General features: G+C 37.5%; 1 protein-coding gene across 1 annotated transcript in view; it reads left to right on the top strand.

Annotated features, from left to right (window-relative positions):
- LOC110790067 (uncharacterized) overlaps positions 1-26,412 on the top strand; it is a 35,265-nt gene extending 8,853 nt beyond the window's left edge. The window contains exons 7-13 of the mRNA XM_021994801.2: positions 3,144-3,201; positions 3,298-3,350; positions 3,658-3,759; positions 12,110-12,175; positions 22,491-22,609; positions 22,872-23,043; positions 25,132-26,412. Of these exons, the coding sequence (XP_021850493.1) occupies positions 3,144-3,201; positions 3,298-3,350; positions 3,658-3,759; positions 12,110-12,175; positions 22,491-22,609; positions 22,872-23,043; positions 25,132-25,200 (639 nt within the window). The 3' untranslated portion in view covers positions 25,201-26,412. The remainder of the gene's footprint in view (positions 1-3,143; positions 3,202-3,297; positions 3,351-3,657; positions 3,760-12,109; positions 12,176-22,490; positions 22,610-22,871; positions 23,044-25,131) is intronic.
- The last annotated feature ends 989 nt before the right edge of the window (positions 26,413-27,401 follow it).

The raw sequence follows: 27,401 nt of genomic DNA, 5'->3' as shown, positions 1-27,401 counted from the left end.
AGCCAACTTAACTATGCATTTGAGGTTTTCTTTGTGCATTTCCCTTGTACGTTAAATTTGGATAGCATGAGATTATTGTTTTTTGATTGTCTATTATTGTACTTTTCTTGTTTCAGTCATTAATTTTTTGCATTTGTTTTAGTGCATGGTGGATTTTGGCACATCCATTTTGATTAGTGTTCCATTTCTTAGGCCACGACTGTTACGTAGGTTTAAGAATAAGGGTGTTGTCGAGGATTGTGCCAACTATCGAGAAATCAAACTAATGAGTCATACTATAAAACTTTAGGAGCAGATTATTGAGCAAAGATTGAGGAGAACTGTGAAAATTTCGTAGAATCGGTTTGGATTTATGCCTGGTAGATCTACTATGGAGGCCATTCATCTTATAAGACAACTAATGCGGAATTATCGGGATAGGAAGAAGGATTTACATATGGCTTTCATTGATTTGGAGAAGGCGTATGATAAGGTACCAAGGGAAATTCTTTGGTGGGCATTAAGTAGGAAAGGAATTCCGAGAAAGTACATTGATATCATTAAGGACATGTATGAGGGAGTTAGCACGAGTGTGAGAGCTAGTGTTGGTAAGGCCGAAGAATTCTTCATTACGATTGAAGTGCATCAAGGTTCCGCACTTAGCCTGTTTCTTTTTGCTATAGTCATGGACGAATTGACGAGGTCAATCTAAGATGTTATACCCTGGTGCATGATGTTTGTTGCATGATGTTTGCAGATGATATTGTGTTGATTGATGAAACAAAAGGAGTGGAAAGTAAATTGGAGTTATGGAGACAAACTTTGGAATCTTGGGGTTTTAGGCTGAGTAGAAACAAGACGGAATATATGGAGTTTAAGTTTTGTGGAGTCCAAGATAGAGAGACAGGGGCGATTACCTTAGATGGGAAAATTGTCCAAGGCTCTGAAATGTTCCGTTATTTAGGATCTATTATCCAAAAGAATGGAGCATTGGATGGCGATCTGGCCCATAGAATAAAAGCAGGTTGGTTGAAGTGCAAAGGTGCCACGGGGTTCCTATTTGATTCAGGCATGCCCCAAAGATTGAAGGGCAAATTTTACCGAACGACAATTCGACCGGCTTTTATGGCACGGAATGTTTGGCAGTGAAACATTGTCACGTGCACAAGATGAATGTGGCGGAGATGCGCATGTTACGTTGGATGTGTGGGCATACAAAAAAGGATTGTTTGAGGAATGAGATTATTAGGAAGAAAGTAGGGGTTGCACCGATTGAGTTTAAGATGATGGAAAATCGTTTAACATTGTTTGGACCAGTGTTACCTGGTTCGCCCCTAACCCCCGCGAACCGCAAACCGGTTCGCCTGTACCGATTCGCGGTTCGCCGGCGATCCAAATCGCGATGTTTCACGAACCGAACAAAAACCCTAGTTTTAACGATTGAATGTCCTGGAAGGCGAAAGAAGATAGAATATGTTGGGGCTTTTGTTTGAGAAGGACTTACGTGTTGATTCCGAGCCTTAATTTATGTTTTTGTTGTTATTTCTTCTTGCTGAAAATAAACGCCATGGAAGCTCGATGGTGAAAGAACGGAACTGCTGAAGAATGAAGATGATGTTTGTTTATTTTTTTTTTAATCATTTTTTACTTAATTTGTACTTTTTGTTTTATTATTGTGCTTTTTGTTTGTACATGAGCCACTATCTTATTAAATATGGCCCCATTGTACTTTTTGTTTATTTTTTGCATTGACTTTGCTAACAAACAAATGGGTAAGCAGGCAAGCAACTACGGAGTACTTCGTATATACTAATAGTCTAATACGGAGTAGTATTCTTATCATTATTTTTGCTTATTTCTTTATCAACTTTAATACTATTATTATCAACTTTAATACCATTATTATTTCTTTTATCGCATCACTACAAAATTATGCATCAATTAGAGATGGATTTTGAGACGGATACAATAAACGTCTCTAACTTGAGACGAGTTACTAAAACTTGGTCTCTAAATTAAAATTGAGATGAAATTGTACATAGTGTTTCAAACATTCCGTCTCAAGTTTGTAATGGATTCGCAAAAATTCCGTCTCAAATTTTTTTGAGACGCCCTCTATAGAGACGCCCTATTTATGTCTCAAATCCGTCTCTAAGCATCATTTTGAGACGGATTTGGACTATATAGAGACGAAATTCCTTGTCTCTATAAAATGATTATTTTGTAGTGCATATTACACCTCGTACTTTAAAATTATTATTTCTTTTATCGCATATTATCCCTCTCGCGAACCGAAAATCAGCTACCCGCGAACCGCGAACCCGAACCTGTACCCCGTACCGAAGCGAACCACGAACCAGGTAACCCTGGTTTGGACATGTAAGAAGAAGATCAAGTGATGTCCCGGTTAGGAGGATAGAAGGGTGGCAAAGTGATAGAATTGAAAGGGGTAGGGGAAGACCTAAGAAAACTTGGAGGAAGGTGATTGAGCACGATATGAGCTTTCTTGGGATTGAGGAAAATATGGCGTTGGATAGGACAGAATGGAGGGAGAGAATATACATTGATGACTTTATTTGACTTATACAACTTCCATTTTTCTGTTTCTTTTTATTTTTTATTTTTATTTATTTTTATTTTATTTTTAAGATTCTTTTTAATTTTTTTAATTTTACATGCTATTTTGAAATGTACTTATTTTACTTATTTTTTTTTTTAAACTTTACTTATTCTTCATTATCTCTTACAATATTTTTTCTATAATATATATACATTTTTCTCTTATCTTATGTTCATTAATTACACTTTCTCTTCCTTGTTTTTTTCTTTTTACTTCCTGCTCATTTCTGGTTTGATTGGTGACAATGACGATCTCCTACGACGATTCATGTTAGCCGACCCCAAATCATTTTGGGACTAAGGCTTTGTTGTTGTTGTTGTTGACCTGTTAAAGTTTCAAGGAAATGTCGCTATTCTTTTATTCAGCTGAATTGCTTTTCAGCAGTATAATTGTTTGATGACTCTGCTAGCCTTCTCACCTTCCATTTGTTTGTGTCATGTCAGCTTTAATAAGAATGCATTTTACCTCTTTTTCCTTAACTTTCTTTATTTCCTTTTTTAATCAGCATCCCAAATAAAACCCAACCTTATTTTTCCTTTTATAGGTTGGTCATCTTCGAATTATACCTCGAGTTTTAGTCGGTCATAGCTTTGGAGGAAAAGGTACGTAATACATTCAACTGCATCTTGATAAAGTGATGTTTCATGTTATAATATTTGGATCTGAGTACGTGATCAATATTTCTGGGAAATATGCAGTTGTCTTGAGCATGGTGGAGCAAGCTGCAAAACCTCTTGCACGACCTGTGAGGGTAAGGATAGAACTATTTGGATGTCCAAAAGCTTGCTGCTTGTGGTTGGTCAAAATTGTGATTCAGAAACATGTCATATATTTTGTCCTTGGCTGTTAATTCGGCCTTTCCCCATTTTCTAGTTCTAAAATTTTCTAGACAGTGAACATTTGGGAGAAAGTTTTAAATTAGACAATTTGAATCATTTGTTTTGAATCTGAGTCTGAATGGAAACTCTGAAACTTCAGGAGGACATGAATCATTTAGATTTTTAATTTGATTTTCACTTTGCTTTTTAAATTGTTTATCTTCCCTTGCTCTATCATAGGTTTGGGTACTGGACGCTACTCCAGGAAAAGTAAGATGTGGTGGCCACGGGGAGGATCATCCAGCAGAACTGATTTCTTTTCTACGGAAAATGCCAGAAAAGGTTTTTACATTATGTGATATACTGATGTGAAATGCTTTGCTGTTTCTGTTCTCTTCCACGAGTCATGTATGCCAGTGTGCTGGCAGCGAGATAGATACTTTCTAAGTCCTAATCTTATTTACAATTGAGAATGGCACGGAATTTGAAAGGGGGGTAGGAGGAACAAATAAAGAGGAAGTGTCGGGAAATAGAGAGAAGAAGCTTGACCGGTAAGTGTAAAAAAGGAAGTGTTAAGAAGATTTTGAGACACCCCAAAATGTGATGTATAAAGATGAATTTGGAATTGAAGGAGTATGTGTTTACTTTGGTTATGGTTAACTAGAGGACTAGATCCATTGAAATAAATGTTGAAATTACCTAGTCCTAGACTCCTAGGAAATATCACAAAATAGAAGTTGGTTTCCCTTTATTTCAACTCACCGTTCTCCCTCTCAATTATCTTTTTTTCATCCCTTTTTGGGGAGAGAGGATTGGGGGGGTCCTATTCCACCTTTTGCCTTCAGAGACGTTAAATTGTAGATGAAATTTGATGCTCAATTGTTCATTTAATATTTCCTATGAAATTTACATCCTTTGAGAATTTTTGAGGATTTCTTTCCATTGTTCTATTATTTGTCCAAATATTATTGTCTCATAGAGGGACATCTCATAATTGATTATATGAATTGTCTTTTTTGAAGACCGTAATTATAGTTGTATTAAATATCTCCATCACTCATTCTAAGTAGTGCCTGGTTTGAAACCTAAGTAATAAATCACTACTCGCTCCATTTTGGAATAACTATCATTCAAGATTATAGTATTAGAAATTAGGTTAGGTTTTTTTATTGATTGAAAATGTGTATACTTCCTTTTTTTTTTTTTTTTTTTTTTTACTTTCACCATATCGGTGGGGAACAAAGATTAAATATCAAAATTGACCATATGATAACCAACAAAAGAGAGGGAAAATGTAGGTAACAATGGTAAGTGAAATGTGGGTAAGGGTAAAGTGGATATTTAGCGTGTGAATACACCAATAAGCATATGAAAACATACCATAAAAGAAAAAGGTGCAACTAATATGCAACTTCCATAAAAGGAAAATGACGCAAGTAAAAAAGAAATAGAGGGAGTACTATATATCATTATTATCAATACCCCATTGCCTCAAAGAGGCTCCCACAAGAAGCGGGGTAAGGGGGATCGGATGTACGCAAACTTACCGCTGCAATTGTAGAGAGGTTGTTTCCAATTGACCCAAAAGCGATAACAAGACGACAACAGGACGACCATGTTCTACTTCATGGAAAGGAAGTAAAGAGGTTTTAAGAGCCATTTTGATTTAGTCCATTACATCTTACTGCCAAAAGAACAAATGAATCTTTGGCTCTTAAGAGTAAATGACATAGGGAGTAGGGGTGTTCATCGGTCCAAACCCGGACGAGACCGATTTTCCTGGAGTTTTTTGGGTTAGGGTTTGTTGGGTATTTGGGCTCATTTTTCTTACCAAACCCAGATCTGAATTTCTCTTCTACCTTGCGAGACTATTCCGTCGCAGAGTCCAGGCCCAAGAGCTTTGATGTCATCTTTAAGGCCATTTATATATTGGCTTTTCGCGATCGCCTCTAGTACTCCTTCTAAGGGAGCTGCCAGTTCGATGAACTGGCGAGCCATTGCAGTGAACCCGAGCCATTAGGGCGAAAATATCGGAGAAGCAACTCCTTCGGTTCTTCCCACCCCACTAGCGGCCGACGACGGTACTCCCACTGAAACACCAACAGTGCATCACCATCTAAGGCCACCATAGTCGCCTCCGGCTTATCCTCATCGCCGAGTCGGTAAAAATGAAAAAAACCGCTCAGCCCGAACATCAGGATTCACTCCTCCGAACATCGGCAAGTCCAACTTCTTCATTGTCATCGGAGTACCAAAAGTTTGGTGGCGTCACCTCTGTCACCCCATCCTTGCGCTTCGTTATCTCAGCACGTAACTGCTCGGTGGTTTGTTCTAGCCCCCGACTGAGCTGACTGAGCTGATCTGGGAGCCGTTGTTCCAGTGCTGCTATGGCTTGGGTAACAACTTGCGCAATTCTGGAATCGAGCCCAAAAAGCTCCGATTCTATTAGGTCAAGCCTCTGTACTTGCTGGTGCCATTTCCCGTCACTGGATCGCCATTTCCCGTCACTGGATCGTGATTGCTCTGACACCAATTTGCTATGAAGTGGAATTAACAGAGAAAATAACAAGGTAAGGGGCAATTACTAACCGGATATGATGTATTAATGATTAGAGTAATCAACAATACTACTCACCTTCTTTCGAGAGGAAGGAAGCTCTGCAGAGAATAAACTTCTCACTATAAATTTCTAGATGCCTGATTATTCTATTATTCCATTTTTCCCCCCTTCTATAGATAAACTCATACAAAAAGCTATAAAAGAAATATACTGGTATAATAAACCCTAACAAACTTGTCAGATAATAAAGAAAATACAAAAGTACCCTTCCTTCTTGAATTATTTAACTAATTATTTGGCTTATTTTTTCCTCTCTTGCGTGCATAGGTGAACTTAATGAGAGGTCTGTTTGAGTTCCTTGCATATTATTTCTCGATGGAAGAAGCCCTGCCTGCCAAAAAGGATGCATAATCTATATCCTTGCTTTAAACAATTATGTGCATATATGTTTTGTTGATATGAATCGAATTTATTTGAGAGACAGAAATATCTGTTACATGGAAACAACCTCCTGCGGTAAGGTTGTATACATCCGACCTCCCTTGCGTGGGCCTCTTTGAAGGCAACGGGGTAATGATAATGATGACAAAAATATCAATTGTATTTTCTAAGGGTTTTATAGGCTGCACTCACCGAGGTCTAAAGTTAACTTGATTTTTTTTGAAAGACTTTATAACATGATTTAGTGCACTCGAATTAGGTTTCAGTTTAGCTACAAGGGTTTGGGTATGCACTTCGCTCATCCAAATCAAAAAATATATATCACCCCTACAAATCTTAGGTGTAAATTATTAAATTTCATAAACCAAATATTTGAATAAGAAATTTATTGAAGGATGGATTTTACGGCCCTTAAAATCGTGGGTTAGACTAACATTTAAAGACACAATCCTAACAGTTAGACTTCGTAATCCAACTCCTATCCGCTTTCACGAGAAAGCCAAGTTGGTTAACCTTGCAAAAACTTTGTAGAATAGAGTAGTCAACAAATCAACATACTCCCTCCCATTTTTACTGTTCAATTTACTTTCCGTTTTAGGTGTTACATACTTGGTTTAAAAAGGCGCAAGGCGTAAGGCGCACAAGGGCCCTGGAGCCTAAGCGCAAGGCGCAGGCGCGCGCCTTTCGGATACAAGGCGCACAAAAATTCTAAAAAAGCTTGAAATTCAATGTAGAACAAAACTAACATATTTTATACTCAAAACAACATGGTAATCATATTAGTAATGCATAAATGGACGAAAAGAAGCACAATTAGTTGCGAACATACTGCTAAACGACAAAGTACTTAGTAGAAAGTAACTTAAAGTTCCACACAAACCACACAATCAACATAAAATAAATAAGTAGAAAGAAAAGCAAACACATTAGTTCTTCAAGCTTGATAGTAAGCATCCTAAAATGCTAGTACTCTATGTCATCATCGTCATACACATCATCCTCTACTTGATAATCCTCATCTCCCGAGTCTCCAATTATGTCCTCTTCCATCTCATCATCATCATCATCCAACAACACAACTCTAGGAGTGGAGCTACTAGCAACCCCTTTTCCTTTATCAACTCTTGATGATGATGCTCTAGTGGCATAGATAGGATCATTAGCTCCGGAGGCTCTATCAACCGCACCCCATGTCAAATCCTCACCATCAAATACAAAATCATCACCATTCTCATTCTCCTCATTATCATCCATCCTCCCAAGTAGCCACTCATTACTTTCATCAATCTCAGTTAAGAGAATGAGATCAATGGTGTCTTTCCTCGTGTACCGGCGAATCAAAGTTCGATTGTATTTTACATATACCATGTCATTTAATCGACTTTGAGCCAATTGGTTCCTCTTCTTAGTATGGAGCTGTAAGAAATAAAGATTATAACTTATAAGTAAATGCTCACAGTATCTTATTAAATAATAGCATATTATTATGTAAATTTACTAACACAAAGTTACTTACAAGTTGAAAAACACCCCAATTCCTCTCACAACCGGTAGCACTACAAGTGAGGCTAAGAACCTTTATGGCAAAATGCATGAGATTGGGAGTTGAATTTCCATACGAAGACCACCAATCCGCTATTGTAAAGAAGTAGAAACATGTGTTAAAAGTCATAAAACTTAAAACTTGATATTTAATCTATGTAGATCAATACTTGTAAGAGTGGTTACCTGGTGATTTGGTCTTCCTTTGCCTAATTGCCATGTTATGGGAAAAGAGTCCGGTGGCATTCCTAAATGAATCCAATTCATTAAGTATCTTGTCTTGAGTTTCCACATCCGGAACTATCCTTGCAATGCAATCATACAAACCCTTCACAACTTCCTCATTAGCAACTTGATCGGGTTTATCATAATGGATTTCCGGATTTAAATAAAATCCGGCCGCATGCAAAGGTCGATGACGTTGAACATCCCACCTTTTATCAATGAACTCAAAAAGCCTTTTGATAGTGTTCAACCTTCATTGAAAAAGCGTTAGAAATAGCTTCCTTGGCCCTATTCATGGCTTCATAAATGTAGCCCATTGGAGGCTTTTTCTCTCCATCAACCCTCCTAAGCATCTTCACAAGAGGACTTGCCAACTTAAGAGCATGAACAACATTCTTCCAAAAGTTTTCTTGCAAGAGAAAGGATGCTATTTTCTTTCCACCCAATTCATTTGACCACTTAGAAGCACTCCACTCATGAGAAGTAACCATCTTCCTCAAGTTGGCCTTTTGTTTATGAAATTGAGCAAGAGTGATGAAAGATGTTGCAAATCTAGTAACCGCCGGCCTATGCAAATTTCTTTCATGTGTGAACTTCCTCATCATGTTCACAAGAGGGATATGGCTATAAATATAACCATCCATGAACATACACTTCTTGAGTGCATTCTTTGTCCTTTGGAAGTTTTCCAATGTCTTCCAACATTAAATCAACGCAATGTGCGGCACATGGAGTCCAATAAAGATGAGGTCTTTGTGCCATAAGTAGTTTACCTACAAATAACAAAACCAAATATAACCATTGACAAGTTAGAGACAAAGTAAATCTAGGACTTAAATTCAACTAAAAAGTAAAGGGAGAATGATTATTTCTTACCGGCCTTAACATAGTTAGATGTGTTATCCGTCACCACTTGAATAACATTTACCTCTCCAACTTCTTCAACCATGTCATCTAGCATTTGAAACAACAAAGTTGCATCTTTCACTACTTCCGAAACATCCATGGATTTTATGATAACGGAACCCCTTGGAGACTTAACAAGAAAGTTCACAATATCTTTTTGTGCAACCGAATCACGCCATCCATCGGATAAAATAGAGGACCCTTTTGTTGCCCACTCTTTCTTATGCTCCTCCATTTGCTTGTTAGTGTCCTCCACTTCTTTCTTAAGCAAAGGAACTCTAAGCTCATACATACTTGGTGGCTTCAAGCCGGGACCATATTGTCCAATTGCTTCAATCATCACTCCAAAGCTCTCATAATTAACCGCATTGAAAGCAATTCCCGCATCATAAAACCACCTAGCAATATGCCTACAAGTCTTTTCCCTTAACTCTTTGTCACAAACTCCAAAAAAATACCTTTCCTTTCCTTTCTTTGGGAGTAGAAGTGATAAACATGTCCAAGGGGCCTACGTGCCTTGGTTTTTTAGGAAGATTGCTAGTCTTTCCACTTCTTTTACCGCTACTAGTGCCCACTATCTCACAATCTTCCTCTTCCCCTTCCCCATCATCATCATCAACACCATCATCAAATTGAGGTATGTTTGGCATCATTTGACTATTTGCCTTATCTTGTGCCTTACATGTTCGGGACAACTAGGACATTTCAATGCATTTCTAAATCCTCCAACCAAGTGTTGTTTTAAGCGATAGACCCCTCCTTTTGTTACTTTACCACAAAAGATACATGTCCAATTATTCTTATTATTAGTATCCGGTTTTCCATATTTTTGGCCGGTTCTTGAACACCGGATGATCCCGTTGATGGAGTGCCGGTATTAGAACCTTCCATAGTAAATTAACAAGCTGAAAATAGGAAAATAAGCTTATATTATGCTACTGCCTACTCTAAGCTACCCAAAAAAAACTTCCTGACTCATTCCATGACTATGCAACTACAAAAAATAATTAAAACTAATAATTAAAACAGAAATTAATATTAAAAGTTTAAAACAGAAAAAAGAAAATTAAAACAGGAACAAACAAAGACACTGACACGCAGAAAAAAACAGAGAAGAAGAGAAAAACGGAAAAACAATAAAAAAATAAATTCAAAAATTTCAAAAATAAATCCCCTCAAATTAACAGGAAAATACCAAAAAGGAAGAGGAGAAGATAAACACGAAAAGAAGGAAGGAAGAACAAAAATAAATTCAAAAAAATCGAAAGAAGAAAGAAGGAAGAACAAAAATAAATTCAAAAAAAGGAAGAAAGAAGAAAGAAGAAAGAAGAAGAAAAATAAAAAAAAGAAGAAGAGGACAGAAGACATACCTGGAGCTGTGGAGCAGAGTTGTGGAGGAGACGAAGGTGTCGCAGACTCGCAGGCGGTGGAGGAGAAGCCGGTGTCGGAGGAGCGGTGGAAGTGGAGGAGGCCGACTGCCGAGAAGAACGAAGAGAGGACAAAGGAGAACAAAGAGAGGAACAGAGGAGAGGAACAACGTCTCTTTGGAGATTTGTTTTCTCTCTCCTTGAGTAGGTGAGTAAGTCTCAAACTCTCTCCTTGGGTAGAAATCTGACCGTTGGATGTCACGTGGGCCAAGGTTTTTCATTTAAAAAAACAACAACAGGGCATTTAAACCCTGATGGCGCCTTCTGACTAGAAGCTCTAACAGTTAGGCGCGCGCCTGGTGGACCGCGCTGTGCCTTGGCTGCTCTAGGCGTTGAGGGTTGCGCCTGACTGAGCCTTGCGCCTAGGCGCGCCTTGGGCGCGCTTTTTTAAACTAAGGTTACATAATGTTCTACTCACTTCTACTTTTGACACACTTTTTACCATCTTAACGCCCCTTTTCTCACCATATTTACACCTTTCTTCACGTTTTCTCTTACTTTATCCACATTTTTCTTACACCCACCACCCACCTTTTTATTACTCCACTTGTTTCGAAATAGTTGCACCATTTTGACTTTTATGTTTGCTAACGCATAACTTTGACAATTAATATTTATAATTATGTATTCCCTCGTACTTGAATATTAGTCCCTTTTAGAATCTAAGTCATCCAACAAAAGTACAATTGTCACATTAATTTCAATCGAATATAACCCATGTGGGTAGGAGAGAGAAATAATTGAGGGGTTTAGTGGGGATAAAATGTTACGTGAGAGTAAACAAGCGGCCCTTTTGGATACTTATAGGGGTATAAATGGGATAATTGTTAAACAAATAAGAAAAGATTATAAAAGGGACTAATATAAAAGAACAACTCAATAAGGAAATGAGACTAACTTTCAAGAACGGAGGGACAAACCAATAACATTTTGTATAAGAACATTTGTTTTTGCTTATTAGTAGGAAATTATGCTCAAAGTAAGATGAGTGAATAGTGTTTGAAACTCAAAATGGTGTAACTATTTAAAAACAGAGGTAGTCCATATCTCTTACTTTATCCACCTTTTTACACCCGCCCACCTTTTTCAAATTTTCCTAAAACCAAGAGTCTACAATTAAGTGAGTAGAAAATTAAGGAACGGAGGGAGTGTAATTGTCGTCTAAATTAAAACTAGGACATCTAAAATTTATTATGAAGCAACCTTGCAATATTGAGACACCTAGCTGCTGGTCCAGTACACTAACAAAATCCACTTAAAGGCTAAAAACAAAGAGCTGGTTCAATTCCCTTGTGACTTCTACTTTTTTGCTGCTTGTAAGTAGACATGACTAAAATAGTACTACGTGCTGCCTAGGTAAATGAGCCAAAGTACGAATCAAAGGGAAAAGGACCAACATATCATTTAATTCATTACACAGAGAAGGCTTGAGTTCAAATGACCCATAAAGTTTCCTTAGTGCTCTTGTATCCGTTATATGCATGTACTTCTGTCTTAATTGGTTTTTTAAACATATTATGAGTTATTTATATCTTAATGGTGTGTTAAGCAACATTATTATTATGTGAACGTTACTCTTTTGCCGAGGTAGGTTCCATCAAAGCAATATGTCATGGATGCTCTTGTGCAAGAAGGGTTCTCTAAGGATGTAGCACAGGTATAATTTTATTATTATGTACTAACTTATTGCAGTTATTTGCACCTTTTATGTTCCATTTGTTTATTATGTTTATCGTTGACATCATCTTGAAAACCGTTCTTTTCGATCTCTCAATTTGTTCCTTTGACCCATTAGTATGCAAAGCTACCGATTACCGAGGGATACGATTTAGTAAGAAATCTATTTGCAATCAACGAAGCAAGCAAGAACAAAGAAAACAACTAAATAGGACGACTTAAAAAAGGACAAATATACGATGTTAACCTCACCCTATGCACTATAGAGTAGTATTAATGATGAATGAAGATTACAATAGCATATTGCTTAGAATTCAATGCTCAAACCAAACTCACTCAAGAACCCTAGCTCTAAGTGTTCGATTTTGTAAATACCCTCTCATAGAGGAGAATACATAGTATTTGGGGTGAGCATAAAAGGGTACCCGCCAAAGTTTCAGTGGGAACCGGAACCGGATGTTGTTGCTACAGGTTCTGGAAAATGGGAACCGGAACCGGATGCTGTTGCAACAAGTTCTTAAAATGGGAACGCTGTCATTTTAAAAATTTAAATAAATTATTGCTAATTTATAGAAAAAGATTAACTTTATAGTTTTTGCTTAAATTGTAATCTTACATTATATTTTTCAAAAATTAGCTTGAATTGTTTTATATTTTGGGCATATGAAGCATTATTAGGATTGGTGTGTACAGGAACGTGTACCTGTTCCAAAAAATTGAGAACTGGAATCGGAACCCGTTTCAACAGGTTCTAATTTTGTTACCCGGAACGGGAACCTTATTTCAACAGATTTCGGTTCCGATTCAGGTACCCTGACTTTTTTCTCACCCCTACAGAGTATATATCGTTTATGAGTCAAGCTAATCAAACAGTCTAAGCTTCTCAATGAAACAAGGCTGAAAAACACATCACATACAATGAAGAACCAAGGTTGTCAAACCCACCTACCGCTTGCGCTGTGTTACTCAGGGTTTCAAGCTGCGAAAAACGCGGTATACAAGCCACCGCGTGCGTATGAGCCACAGTGGGCACGGTGCAAGAGCTCTAACATTTTTTAGAAGAAAAAAGATTATATCATATTATCAGTAAGAAAAAATAAAGAGTAAACGGAGAAAACAAGATGTCCTCTGATTTAGAAATCAAAATTACAGATTGCCCCAGTTTCTCTTTACTTATCTCTTGAAGGCCCCTGCCTTGGCCCATAAAGATGCTTAAAATGCGAATTTGTTCCACAATAACTCACAAGGTAATGAAACTTGTCGAAATATGTTTCAGTTTCTCTCGAACCAAACACCACAAAATTGTCATGAACGCTTTGCGCTAAGGTAACAATTTCTTCTCCCTACCCTTACTACACCCCCTAAAGAAAATTTGCAACCAAACTAATATCTTTCAAGGGAAAACCCAAGTTTCCTCATGGAGTGCAAACATTCTCTTCCAAAGGTATCCAGCCATTTCACAATGCAAGAAAACATGTGAACATGGCTCACTAGCGTTTGGAGCATCTCACTAGTGTTAATTAAGAAAAAGAGTTTTGTCATATAGAGTCTAATACAATAATGAGTACTAGATTAAGTGAAAGAGTTTTGTCATATGGAGTATAATACTAATTTAGCTTTTGAGCTTCATAACTATATGGAAGTGCTTCAATCGCAGGTCTAGGGTTTTCAATTCGGGTTCGTCGCCTCCGGATAGGTCACTTACCACAATGAACCGGGAACAAACGAACTGGGTTCGAGGTTTGAGGCAACGTACCATGTTCAAGGTATCACACTATCATGGCTCCAAACATCTTCCCGAAATGAACATGAGAACCCAGCACAACAACCATTTCCTACCTTGAACATCACTAAACGAAAGAAAACATTGAAAATCTGGGAGATGAACTTCAAAGGACAATCATGTATCTAACAACACTTTGAGCATCCCACCCATTTGTTTGCGAGCAATATTTTCTTTTTATGAATCGATGCCACAAAGATTTGGAATTATGAAGAAAATGCCACAACCACGTGCAAAGCAATATTCTATGACGCCGCTTTCCCAAAACATAGATCCCTCTTTTTCCTTTGGCCGAAAAATCATCTTTCCTCACATTGCTAGACCCTGACCACAAAATGCTCCTCGTCATTCTCTTACGAGGGAGAGATACTAGAGAGGGATATTAGACAAACATGATTTGATCAAAGTAATCCTCCCACCTAGAGAAAAGTAGAACATCTACATTGATAAAAAAAATTTATATACCACATATTTAGAGAAAATACATAACTCTTACCACTAAAAGAATTACAATTCTACCTCCTAAAGCATAGCTCGTACTCCACCCTTCTAGCATGATGCCTTGACCCAAACATTGATTTTTGATGTTTTTGCATCTTTCCAAGGAGAGCCTTTCTAAGTCTGCGCACAAGTTGCTAAAGGAAAGAAAAAGAAAGCAATGCCAAGAGCTCCGTCAATCCGCTGTTCATCGATAGACGAAGCTCTCTCTTTATCATCTCGTGCCAGATGCAACAAAGGATGAGTCCTTTTTCCTTCCCGCGAACCACGAGAGCGCCTAGCGCCCAGAAGAGCAAAGCTCATTTTCCTTTCAGGGTAAAGCGGCGCGTAAAAAAGAACTGGCCCGTCAAAAGTCCGGTTCCTTCGCGAACAAAGTTCTGAATCAACAAGAGTTCCTTTGCCTCTTGGCAGGAGGTTCGCTGTCCCCCTCCTTTCCGGTCCGGTCGCGAACACTGTCGACGAGTTGATAACAAACCCTAAACTCTCATAAGAATCCAGACTACCTACTAATATTAAAATCCTAAAAATCAAACTCTCATCCATGGATAAGAATTAACAACCTAGAAATGTGTAGGAAAGAACAAGAAAAAAATTGAGAAAAAAACCAACGAAAAAACCCAAAATTTGAAAGAAAACAAAGAAAATTACACTATTTTTAGCCTAAACGACCATGAAAATTAAAACCCTAGAAGATGAAAGAGAAGAGAGAGAAAGAAGAGAACGAAAGGAGTGGCTACCTTTCTCAACTTGGGACACCCTACCATAGTTGCACAATTAAGGAGAAGAATCAAGATTATTTCCTGCCAAATAACAATTAGAAAGGTCGATTTTCAAGCGTGAAACCACTTCATAAAATCTATAGGAGAGTTAGAATCTTCTTGATATTTTCTAAGTCATCTCTCATTGTACATATTAGACTTGCAACACCTCTCTAACCACCTTAAACCTTCAATCTCACCCTTTACCACCCGCTCTCCAACATTCTCCCAAGAATATCAACCACTCCTTGAGGGCACCGTTTGCCGTTTACCCTAACTGAAAAATGTTCGTTAGTAAAACATCCGCGAATCCAACGCCTCCATTGATCATCAAACCGTTTGTTTTAAAGAACAAAATCAAGAAAATCCCAACTCACCCTATACCTTCCCAAAATCCAACTTAGAAACAACCCTTTTAACTAAACTTCAAGGAGCCTCGTTATCGGTTCATTAGCCCCGTGTATAAAATATTCCTTTCCTCCATAAAAGCACATTTAGATTGGGAGACGGTGTAAGACAATACCTCTCCCTTTTTCCAACACCTTTGTCACAATCTTGTAAACACTGTTAAGGAGACTAATTGGACGAAAATTCTTACTTTGACCGACCGGTGTTTATTACGTACTAGGGCAACAAAATTGGAATATATACTCTTTCCGTTGATTCCAGAATCTTGAATCTCCGCAGAAAAGCAAGTAGGTAATCCTTGACCACATCCGAAAAACGCCGTTGTGAAGCCATGTTGTCCGCCTTATCCCTCTCTATTGCAAACACCGCTTTTTTAACCTCATCCACTTCAAAAGGTCTTTCTAGCCAAAATCCCACTTGAGAAGGAAGGGGGTCCGTGTCTAAATCCTTAATTTTCGGTCTTCGCTCCCAATATTTTGTAATATTTGGAAAACTTCTCCGTCACTCTCTATCTCCTTTATGATATTCTTCATCCTTTTCCCATTCTTTACTTTGAAGAAAATCCTTGAACGCGCATCCCTTTTTCTTGCCCACTTCACCGTCATCTTCTGAAATTGTCTTTGTTTTTCGCGCAAAATTACCTCCTCTAGTGGTAAGTTCCACACTCTTGCGTGTTTACTTTGTCTCTCCATTGCAAAGTCGTTAATCGATCGAAGCAATCTCTCGTAAAAGAGAACCCTTTTTTTTTGCCACACATCTCCAAATATCTCTTTATTCCATATTTTCAACTTATCTTTCATAAAAGTTTTTCATAAATTAAAAACATAAGAGTGTGGAACTTAAAGCTCCAAGATTATGCTCTTCAATGTAGTGCAGGCACGGCTGCCTTCTTACACGGGTGCGGAATCACTCCCATTAAAAGCTCTATGCTAATGCTAGCACTCCAAGCTTCCACTTGAATTTGCTCCTCTCTACACATGAATACTAACATAGACTAAAGTGCATAAATTAATTTTTTTTGGATATATGTATCTTCAATCATTTTTGGAATAAGGCTTGGTTGTTGTTGATGTGACATCATGCAGTTATTTCTGTGCTATATAAACAACACTCTGATAGTCCGACAAGGCCTTACTTCCTGATTATTGAGCAACAATTATAACCTAGTGAATAAGGTTTTCTCTAGAGTAAAGTCAGAGAATTTGATATATGTAGCTTTAGGTTTTGTTATGTCGCAAACACTATATCTGATTGGCTACTCAACCAAAAATGACAAGTGTAACGCACTAAGGTAATACATGGCATTGCTATGCTATATAGACAACAATCCGATAGTCTGATGAGGCCATGCCTTCTAGGAAATTGCAAGTATGTGGACCCATGTATGACATGATTGAAAAAGTTGGTTATGAAACTTTATTTTTCCTATGCTCTTGCTATTCTTGTCACAACCAAACAACCAGAGATACAAAACAGAATAGGAAGAAAGAAGCTTTTCATTCATAACACCAAAATTGGTGGAAGTTAAGTTTCATGTTCTGTAGCTTTAGGTCACTAATCTCCTAGTAAGTAACTTAAGGTTACTATTCTCCATAACTCACAAATTACACACTGCTTTATCTCTCTTCCTCTCTACTACTTATAGGCTAGAGCTGTTGCAAGCTATGAAGCACGGGTACGTTGCCCGGTTGCCGAATCCTGTACCGGGTACGGTACGGGTACGGGACGGGTACGCCCCCAATACGTCCCCGGGCCGAATCTAAATAGTGGGTACGCGGGTGGGAAATGGGTACGGTTGGATTCGTTTTTGGGGACGGGTGGGTACGTATTCGGGCTTGAAATCACGTACCCAGAGTATTATGTTAGCCCAAATTCATAAATTATGGTTTATTTTTCAAAGTCCCCAAATTGGGGCAAATTCTCTCGCCCCTCGCCACCGGTCGTCTCACCTGATGGAGGAAGACGTTGTTTTTTTTAATAGTGGCGGTGGGATTGAGGAGAAGACGAAGAACCAGCAGAGTAGAAGACTTTTTTTTTTAATAATGGCGGTGAGAAACTGAGAACTGAGAAGGGGATGAAGAAGGACGGAGATTTTGAGGCTTTCTCTTTTATTGACTTTAATTTTTTTTTCTTTTTTTTTTAATTGTGTTGGGTGTACAGCTGTCTTTTCTTGAGTTTATGTAGAGTGCTTTTGTATTCTTTTATGTACAGCTGTTTAATGTACTATTGGTTTGTCCTTATTCAAAATATTATATTTCTTTATTTATTTTCTTTATTCATAATTATTTTTTATTCATGTTGTTTTCTTTTTATTTTCTTTATCCAAAATATTATATTTCTTTATTTATTTTCTTTATTCATGTACAATTGTTGTTTTCTTTTTATTTACCTGAAGTACGTGAAACGTGGGATAAGTATTATTTAGAATTTTTTTTTTGTTTTTTTACTTTATACTCCCTCCATTTCTAAATGTTGTATCCATTTGGAATCTTGGGGGGTTTTTAAGAAAAATAGAATCTTGGTTTGTATGGATATAAGTGTAATGATTGGGTGTAAGAGAAATGATTGTGTGTAAGTGATTGGAATAAAAGAAGGAGAGAGAAAACAATGGAGATATTTATTATTATTACTAAAACAAATCAGATTTACTCAAAGGATTTATATACCGGAAAATTCGAACTAAAATATGAACAAAAAATCGACCCAGAAATTTCGAACAAAAATCAACAAAAAAAAATCAAGAAATTTCGAACAAAAATCAACAACAAAAAAATATGAACAAAAAATCAACCCAGAAAATCAAGAAAAATCAACCCAGAAAATCAATTCGAACAAAAATCAAGAAAAATCAACCCAGAAAATCAAGAAAAATCAATCCAGAAAAATCAACATAACTCAACCCAGAAATTCGAACAAAAATATCAACAAAAAATCAAAAACTCAAGAACAAAAACCCAGAAAATTCGAAAACTCAAGAACAAAAACCCAGAAATAATTCGAACATAAATATCAACAAAATATCAAAAACCCAGAAAATTCAAAACCTCAAGAACAAAAAACCAGAAAAAATCGAAAATACAAGAACAAAAACCCAGAAAAATTCGAAAACTCAACCCAGAAAATTCGAAAAATCAACCCGGAAAATCAACAACAAAAACCCAATCTAAATCGAACAAAAAAAATCAACAATTCGATCATAGAAATTCGAGAATTCGAACCCAAAAAACAAGAACGCGAACCCAGAAATTCAAACCCAGAAATTCAAACCCAAAAAACCCAAAACTCAAACCCAAATTCGAACCTAAAAAATCAACAAAATAAAATAAAAATCAACAATTTTACCATGAATCCAAGATTTTGAAGATTTAGAGGTCAAATTCGACCATGAAAACTCTAGATCTAGAATTTTTATGGTCGAATTTCACCATCTAAAGCTTTAATATAGAGTTTTTTTTTCCGGAGATGGTGGTGGAGGCACAAAGGCGGCGGAGGTGTGGTGGTGGTGGTGAAGGCGGAGAGGTTTCGGGAGGAGAGATAGTGAAAAAATTGAGGGAGGAGATTGAGGTAGGAGAGAGAGTGAAAAAATTGAGGGAGGAGATTGAGGGAGGAGAATCGGAGATTGAGGGAGGAGAGAGAAAATGAAATCAGAAGAGGGAGGGGAGGGAGGGACGTGAAATCAGGAGGGAGAGAGAGAGTGAAAATATGAGGGAGGAGAGAGAGTGAAAGTGATGGGAAGGTAATATGAATTAAATAATTATTTTTGGGAAAATAAATTGATTAAATATTATGGGTGGGGAAAATTAGGTGGGAATATGGGTAGAATCTTTAGGTATTATGGTAATTAAATTGAAATGTAAGGGTATTTTAGGAAAAAATATATGTCCAAAAATAGAAAAGATTCTAAGTGGATACAACATTATGAAACGACTAAAAAGGAAACGGATACAACAAAAAGAAACGGAGGGAGTACTATTTATGATGGATGTTTTTTTTATTTTTTATTTTTTTTTTTTTTATTTTTTTTTTTTTTGCCGAATCCACGCCGTACCCGTTTTTTGCAATTTTAATTTTGCCGTTTTCTGTCCCCGTCCACGTTTCTGTGCAACCTAGGCTGCAAGTACACTTCATTAAATGACCCTGCTACTCCTTTGTGTTCTCTAGTGGTGGCAACGACTCTCTTGCTATTTCTTGCGTACTGATTGCGGTTGTTGTATTTTGTGTTGTGTTTTTCTGTTTGTGCCTCCTTCTTTAAACCAAGGGAACACGTGGCAGGTTCGGTGGGTTCATTACATTATCCCACCCCCAAAGAATCACCTTGTCCTCAAGTAGAAGTCCGGGAATCGATCTTGGACCAGGGAGACTTCCTCCCAAGTAGCTACAAAAAGTGGCAGCCCACACCATTTGATCAACACCTCAGTCACCTTGTTCTCCCCTTGTAGTGCGCACATCAAGCAGCTCCTCTGGCTCAACCACGAGTTCAGCTCTTTTCAGTTGTGACACATGAAAAACGGGGTGTATTTTCATGTGTGGCAATTTAAGCTTGTACGCTACTTCCCCAATTTTTCTATGTAATCTCATAAGGCCCATAGAAACGAGCATCTAGCTTCTCGTATGGTTTCTTAGCCAATGAACGCTGCTTATATGATTGTAATTTCAGAAAAACTCCTTCACCTATCTAAAAACTCTCATCCCTTATCTTGGAATCAACATTCTTTTTCATGTTTTGTTGGGCTTTAAACATATAAAACCTGAACTCATCTAGGATGCAGTCCCGTTCTTGTAACATTTCCTCTAGGGTTTGGCCCAAGCTAATGTGCAATAACTTTGGTGGGTCACGATCATAGACCACCTTAAAGGGAGTCATGGTCTCTGGAGGCTTCCCTAACAATGAGTGGTGAGCAAGCATGGTCCCACCATCAACTCCCTTGTCCTTATTTAATTTGTTTTGGTTAAAAGTGGGCTCATTTACCACTTTAACCTTACCGTCATTACCTTCTAGAATCTCCTCCCAAGCAGCAAACTGCTCCCCTACTTCATCCCTGTTACATTTTCTGGCCCACCACCGGATTCACTGCCATTAACACCACCTTTCTCAAACATTCCTCTTGGTGGTTCATTGAGAACATTGACTGTATCATTTCTCAATCTTCGACACTCAAATTTATAGCACTAGTGCACCACCATAGAATACTCCACTGTAATCACCAAAGACCACGAAATTAGTATCATCCGTCTTTTTCTCTGAATCTTCATTCTCTTTCACCGCCGGTTCAATGTGAAGGTTGACCATCAACACGTGCTCTCAGATGCTCCACAAGATCTATCGGTTAAATATCCTCTACCACCATTGAAAAGACTTTTGGCCAACTCACCCGACCCTCTTCGGCCACCAGTAAGACAAGAAACCCAACTGACCTCCATAAATAAAACCTGGACCACCACCTGATCCGCAACCACCGGCACCACCTTTCTCAAATCTTTCTCCCGGTGGTTCTTTTTCAACGCTCCATCCCATGAAGTAGAGATTATCATCAACAAGACCACCACATTAACCAGATTTTCTACCATTCGAACCCCCTCCTCCAAAATCATCTCATAAGAAACCTTCATTTTTCTTCATATTTGATTCCTCCGCTTCATCCACCGCTTCATTGTATTCCTCTTCAAGCTCCTCCCGCTCGGTTTCTTTCTCACATGAAGATTGAAAATCAGTAATGATTGTTTGACCCTCTTTCATTTTCACATCCCTTCTATCTTCCAGCACCACCAAACGTGTCTCCTGTTTCTGGTTGCCGGACCTTCTAGTGGCGTCGCCTCCATCGTCAACCACTCTGCCATGACCATGAGTCAAGGTGACACTTTTGGCCACAAAATTCTCAGCAAGGTTCTTTTGTAACGCTGCCATACTTTCAGACAATAGCTGCTGCTTTTTTTCCTCCAAAGAATTCATCCGCAGCCCCCTCCGTCTGTGTGTCCCCTTTCGGGCTTCTATCTCTGCGAATTAGAAAGTACCACTTCTTTCTCAGCTTCGTGGCTTCTCTGATACCATTTGCAATGCCCTTGCTATTCTAGCCAAACAATCAGAGATACAAAACACAATAGGAAGGAGGCTTTTCGTTCACAACCGTACAACACCAAAATGGGTGGAAGTTACAAGTTCAGTAGCTTTAGGCCAATAATCTCCTATTAACTTTAGGTTACTATTCTCCAAAGACTCACAAATTACTTACTGATTTCTCTCTCTCTCTCTCTCTCTCTCTCTCTACTACTTATTGGCTGGAGCTGCTGCAAGTACAGATAAATTCCCCTGCTGCTCCTTTTTGTTCTCGAGTGGTGGCAACAGCTCTCTTGCTGTTTCTTGCTTACTGACTGATGCTGTTGTTGTGTGTTGTGTTTTTCTGTTGCCTCCTGTTGTAAACCAAGGGAACACGTGGCAGGTTAGGTGGGTTCATTACATCCCTCCATCTCAATTTAATCGCCATGGTTTTTGTTTATGTCCGTCCCAATTTAGTTACCACACTTCCTTTTGTGGCATGGACCCAGTAATATTATATTACCTCTCTCTTTGCACTAAGAAAAATAATGACCTCACACCTCTCACATTTAATTAAAAAAGTACTCCACTATCTCCCATCACTTATACCTTTCTACTAAAATATAATAAATAACCATATAACAACCTATCGCATAAAATTCCTTGAAAACCTAGGCGTGACAATTAAATTGAGATAGAGGAATATTATTTAATCATTTCCTAGCTGGGAGGTTTTCGTTTATCATATTTGTTTTTTGAAGAATGTGAAGTACGTAGTAGATTTTTTTAATGTTGTAATTGTGTTTATGTCTAGTGGGTTGCAAGTAATCTCCGGCGTAGTGGGTCACTCAGCTCAGGATCATCCTTCTCATGGGTTTTTGATCTTGAGGGAATTGCTGAAATGTATCACTCTTTTGAAGAAACAAACTTATGGTAATGAAACCTTTTTTCAAAATATTCTTATATGTAGAGGTTACTTACTAGTTCCACTTTTTCATTTTGCCCATGCAACGTTTCTCAAATATTTGCATACTGACTGACAGTGAATAAGAACCTTCTGATTCTGGATCATTAATGATATAACCCAAGCACTGAATTGCACCTACTTGCCTACCAATGCATTATTTTCAGTTCAATTTCTGTCGGATGTTAATAAGTATAACTTATTTTGCTCATTGATCTGGTCCTCACACAGGAAAATTGTTGAGGATGTTCCTCGAGGTGTGCATGTAAATTTTTTAAAAGCAGAGAGGAGCTTGCATAGATGGGCTCTTGAGGATATTCGACGAATTCATGCTGCTGAGGAGGTTGCTGTTGATGAGGGAGGTGGTGTGCAAATGCATGTCCTTGAAGATGCAGGACATTGGGTGAGTTTTTTATGTCAATATTGTGGAACTTGGTTGCCTGCAAACTGTTGAGTGTTTCAGATATCTAAGTGTCTATCTTGCTGTGCTACGTAGACTTTTGGTTGGGCTTTGGCTGTAAGGCTGATAGTAGTCAGCATTTTAGGATAATTTCTTAAAAATGTTAGTTCGATACTAATTTAGTGATTTGACATCCTGAATCTGTAGGATCAGACTTTCAGTCTAGGAATGACCAACTAGAGTTTTGCTAGTAAAATCTCAGTTCTGGTCTAGCATGGATAATGTATCAAATTATCATATAGTTTGATAGTGTACGTTTTAGCTAATAAAAGTTTTGAGGTAACGTAAATTTGAAGTAGTCTGGACATCTCATATTTTGCTCTGAAGGTAAGTCGTAAATCACGTGTATAGTGACTGCTAAAGCTTTTAGGTATTTTTCTGTCTAGGTGCCCTTTATTTTGTCCGCTGTTGTATGGAGACAATTATCTTCAGTACGGTTGAACTTCTGTTGAGTTCCATACTCTGGTCGGGTGAAGCTGCCCATCAATCTATTTTCTGCGAATTCTATTCCAGGAAAGTGGATGTTTATCCAGTTGAAGCTTGCTGTTAGAGGAATAGTGGAGGTTCTTCATCGACAGGTCATTCAGCTACATAAATTACCATGTCACTGAATGGATAACCTGTGAATTAATATTTTCTCCCAAATAAATAGGTCACACGTCATCCCAAAATAATTGGTCACTTTTCGTAATTTGACATTAGTAAGTTAAATTTTTAACCTACTCGTGTTACCTATCCTTAATGATGCCTTTGACAAGAAACTAAAATGAAGACTACTTGCAACATAGTGAAGATGTTAAAACTTACTAAAGAAGGATACATAAGGTAGTTCAATATTTTAAAATACCACTATTCCGCATTATTTAGGACGGAGGAAGTAATTTGATTTACTCATGTATTCAATTAAGTCATTGGAACTTGGGTATTATTCAGTTTTCTGTTTATGCTAGATTTGTGCATATATTGATGGGATGTTGGACTAATTTTATTCAAGTACAAGTACATTGAAGTATTGAAGCAGTGCCCATTTACCTTAGTGACTCTACACTAGAGTCAGATTCTCACTGCCATAACACCAATAGCAGCTTCTGCAACACTATTATGCTACATACAATTGCAAGCTTCCATTAAGCTGAGTGGTGCTGGTGATATATAGGTCATATAAATGTCCGAGTCAGTTAAGAGTTGCATTTTACAAAAGCCTCAATGCTTGATTGATCTGCTCTGCAGGGCAAATGTTTGATCCGAAGATGAGGAGACGAGGCAACTAGCCTTTTGATTATAGGACAGTGGGGGTTGCTTCTGTTTTGATAGTTTCTGGAACTTGCTACACAAATGTTTATTTTGTAGCATAACCCGTATAGAGATTTTGTTAAAAAGACTTTTTGAAAGTGGAAACTGTGTGGTGGTCAATTGGCTTTTTTTGTTTTAGTATGTGATCTTACCTGTGGTGACCAAAGATGGTTACAGATTATTTAGGACAATGCCTTACCCTTTAAGTGATTTTCAGCTTTTAGAGCTGAAACTATCCCCAGTTAGCAGCACCTTCACAAATGACCTGCGAGTAGATTATGTAACTTTGTCGTTCTGAACTCTTTAATGCAAAAGGAAGTATCTATGTGAGGCTTAAAACAACCTCCATTTTGGTAGGTTCTACATATCACAAGCTCTAGTTTTAAACATATTCATATAGACAGTCGGTTGGTCGACTAATTTTAGTAAGTTAGTAACTCTACTTACTAGCAGTCCTTTGCTTTATTCTCGTTCCTGAATTTTTTTCAGACATCTAGTTGAAGACTTAATCTTTTCTTTTGTCCTAAAATTCAATTTGAGGACTAAACCTACGTAAATTGTATACCTTGCAAGCTACTACTATTCGCTAAACAGTGTCTTTTGAAGATGTTATTTACTAGCATCATTGATGTTTTATTGTGAAGATTTTAAATCTTTGATATAATAATTTCTTGTTCTGATTTAGTAATTTTACTTCTTTGTGCTCTAATCCCATGTTCGCTGGATCATTTTTGATAGGTACATACTGATAACCCAGACGGACTCTTCAAAATTCTTTCTTCTTCATTTGAGGGGTTCACAACCTAGCTCGGAATGGTTTTAGATCATGTCTCAAGTCTCGACTGTCAACTAAAGTCTCGTGTCGTGTCCTGATTATGTTTCGGAACATCATCACTAACTTAAACCCAGGTATTTAATGTTATTGATTGGTTACTTTAGCCTGTAGGTGATGTGGCATAATCATAGAGAATGGACAACAAGATGATACGCATTATAGAATAGAAGACCTCTATAGTGGAAGAAATTGTAATATTTAGTTCACAGTAGCATTATTAGGTGCATATAGCCGTATAGGAACCCAAACGTGTATCAACATGCATCAGAAAACCCATTGTTTTATTTATTTTGTATCTTCCTCCTAATAAGATGTATAATTGTGGTTGATCATAATTTTTTTTTTCCCTTGGTACGTTTTTACAAGTTAGATGTATGGTCAATTGGTCAGCAACTTTTACTGATACCATTATGAATTCAGTACAAGGCCAAGTAACTTGCAACCATATTAATTGCCTTTCAAATACTTTAGTTTACGAAGTTATTATGTAGTTATAATGAAACCACAAAGACCTGGGGAGGGGAGGAGAGAGAGAATTGAACGCAAGTGAGGAGGGATAAATTGAATGCAGGCGCGGAGAGATAAACTGTGGTGAGGAAGAAGGTTAGGGAGGAGAGAGAAATTATGGCAACTAGGGGGGAGATACAAGTACAACGACCACGAGGGAAGGTAATAACATAGAGCAGAGAGGAGGGATGCAACAGGTCAAGAATGAGGGAGGGGAGAGAGAAAGATTAATGTTGAAGGTATGAATTGTGAGGTTAGGAAAAGTCTAGACCAATTTGTTGAAAATGAAGAAATTGGAAAAGTGTGTTTTCTTTATCTAAAGGAAAATTTGGTAATATTAATCCAACCTTTGGCCGATTTTCTTTTATTAATCCCACCTACGACATATTTTTTAATAATCCCACCTTTACTACCCGACGACTTTTATTGGGCTTAAGTGGCCGGTAATCGGTGAAAAAGTCAACGAGATGGTGATGAATTGATGATGATGACTGAATATATCGAGAGAGAGTACTGCCATGTAGAGAAATAATGCCGATTACAACAGTTTTATGACATGTTGGGCCCAATAAAAGTTGTTGGGTAATAAATGTGGGATTATTAAAAAATATGTCGTAGGTGGGCTTAATAAAAGAAAATCGGTCAAAGGTTGGATTAATATTACCAAATTTTCCTTATCTAAAACCTTATGATCTAACTTGTTTTCACTTGTTGAATCCTTATTGAACCTAATTGAGAATTGTTGGACTTGATAAAACATAATTGGAAAAGAATATATTCATTGGATCTAATTGAAACTTGTTGGAACAAACGAACGAGGGTTTCTGAATCTATACTGGGTATACCATTAAAATGGTATACTAAGGGTAAAATAGTAACTTTAGTTGGCATATTAAGGGTTAAATGGTAAATTCATGTAATAAATTGAGTCTGTCTCACGAAAAATAACATTTATTTTTGACTTGTGAGTTCCAAACTACGTTGTTTTGAATCAAATAAAAATGAATCCACGGTACCAAATTATGTTGTTTGGTATCACATGAGAAAATACAACTACTTTTCTTGTACAAAACTATGAGGTTTGGTACTAAATAAAAATGCAGAATGTTAGTATACCGTTTCAATGGTATACCTAGTATAGATTAAGACTTCCTCCAAATGAACTAGAATTTTTTTTACCTTTGTGGATGATTTCAGTGAATACACATGTTTAAAGCTTATGAAATGTTGAGGACTAAGTCCAAAAAAGCAGAGCAAACAAATTAGGGCATATGGTGTGTAAAACATTGCATAACATTTCTTTCAATAAAGATTTTTGATACGTTAAATGTTGCCATTTATTCGTACAATTGGATCTTGCTAGGTACTTTTAATTAATCTTTCGATGGTTTGTTTAGTTAATTATTTGTGCATTAAAATCCACTCAAATTAGCAATGTAGTTATAACACATGTCCCTTATCTTGTTATTCGTTATGATGTTTTCGCCTGACGCATGGGCTAATGTTGGGCACTCCCCGTATTAGTAAATGTCCCCGAACCCCCAATCTCTATTATGCAGATGTATCTTGGGCGATCTTCAACTAGGTATCACAAGGGAACCCATAACTATTGTGATCAAGTACTGACCCTTTACTACAGTTATACTCTGATACCACGATGACCCAA

This window comes from Spinacia oleracea, chromosome 4, assembly GCF_020520425.1.
Source record: "Spinacia oleracea cultivar Varoflay chromosome 4, BTI_SOV_V1, whole genome shotgun sequence".
NCBI classification, from domain to species: Eukaryota; Viridiplantae; Streptophyta; class Magnoliopsida; order Caryophyllales; family Amaranthaceae; genus Spinacia; species Spinacia oleracea.
The sequence above is the reverse complement of the archived record's forward strand: the minus strand, read 5'-3'. Positions and strand labels throughout refer to the sequence as shown.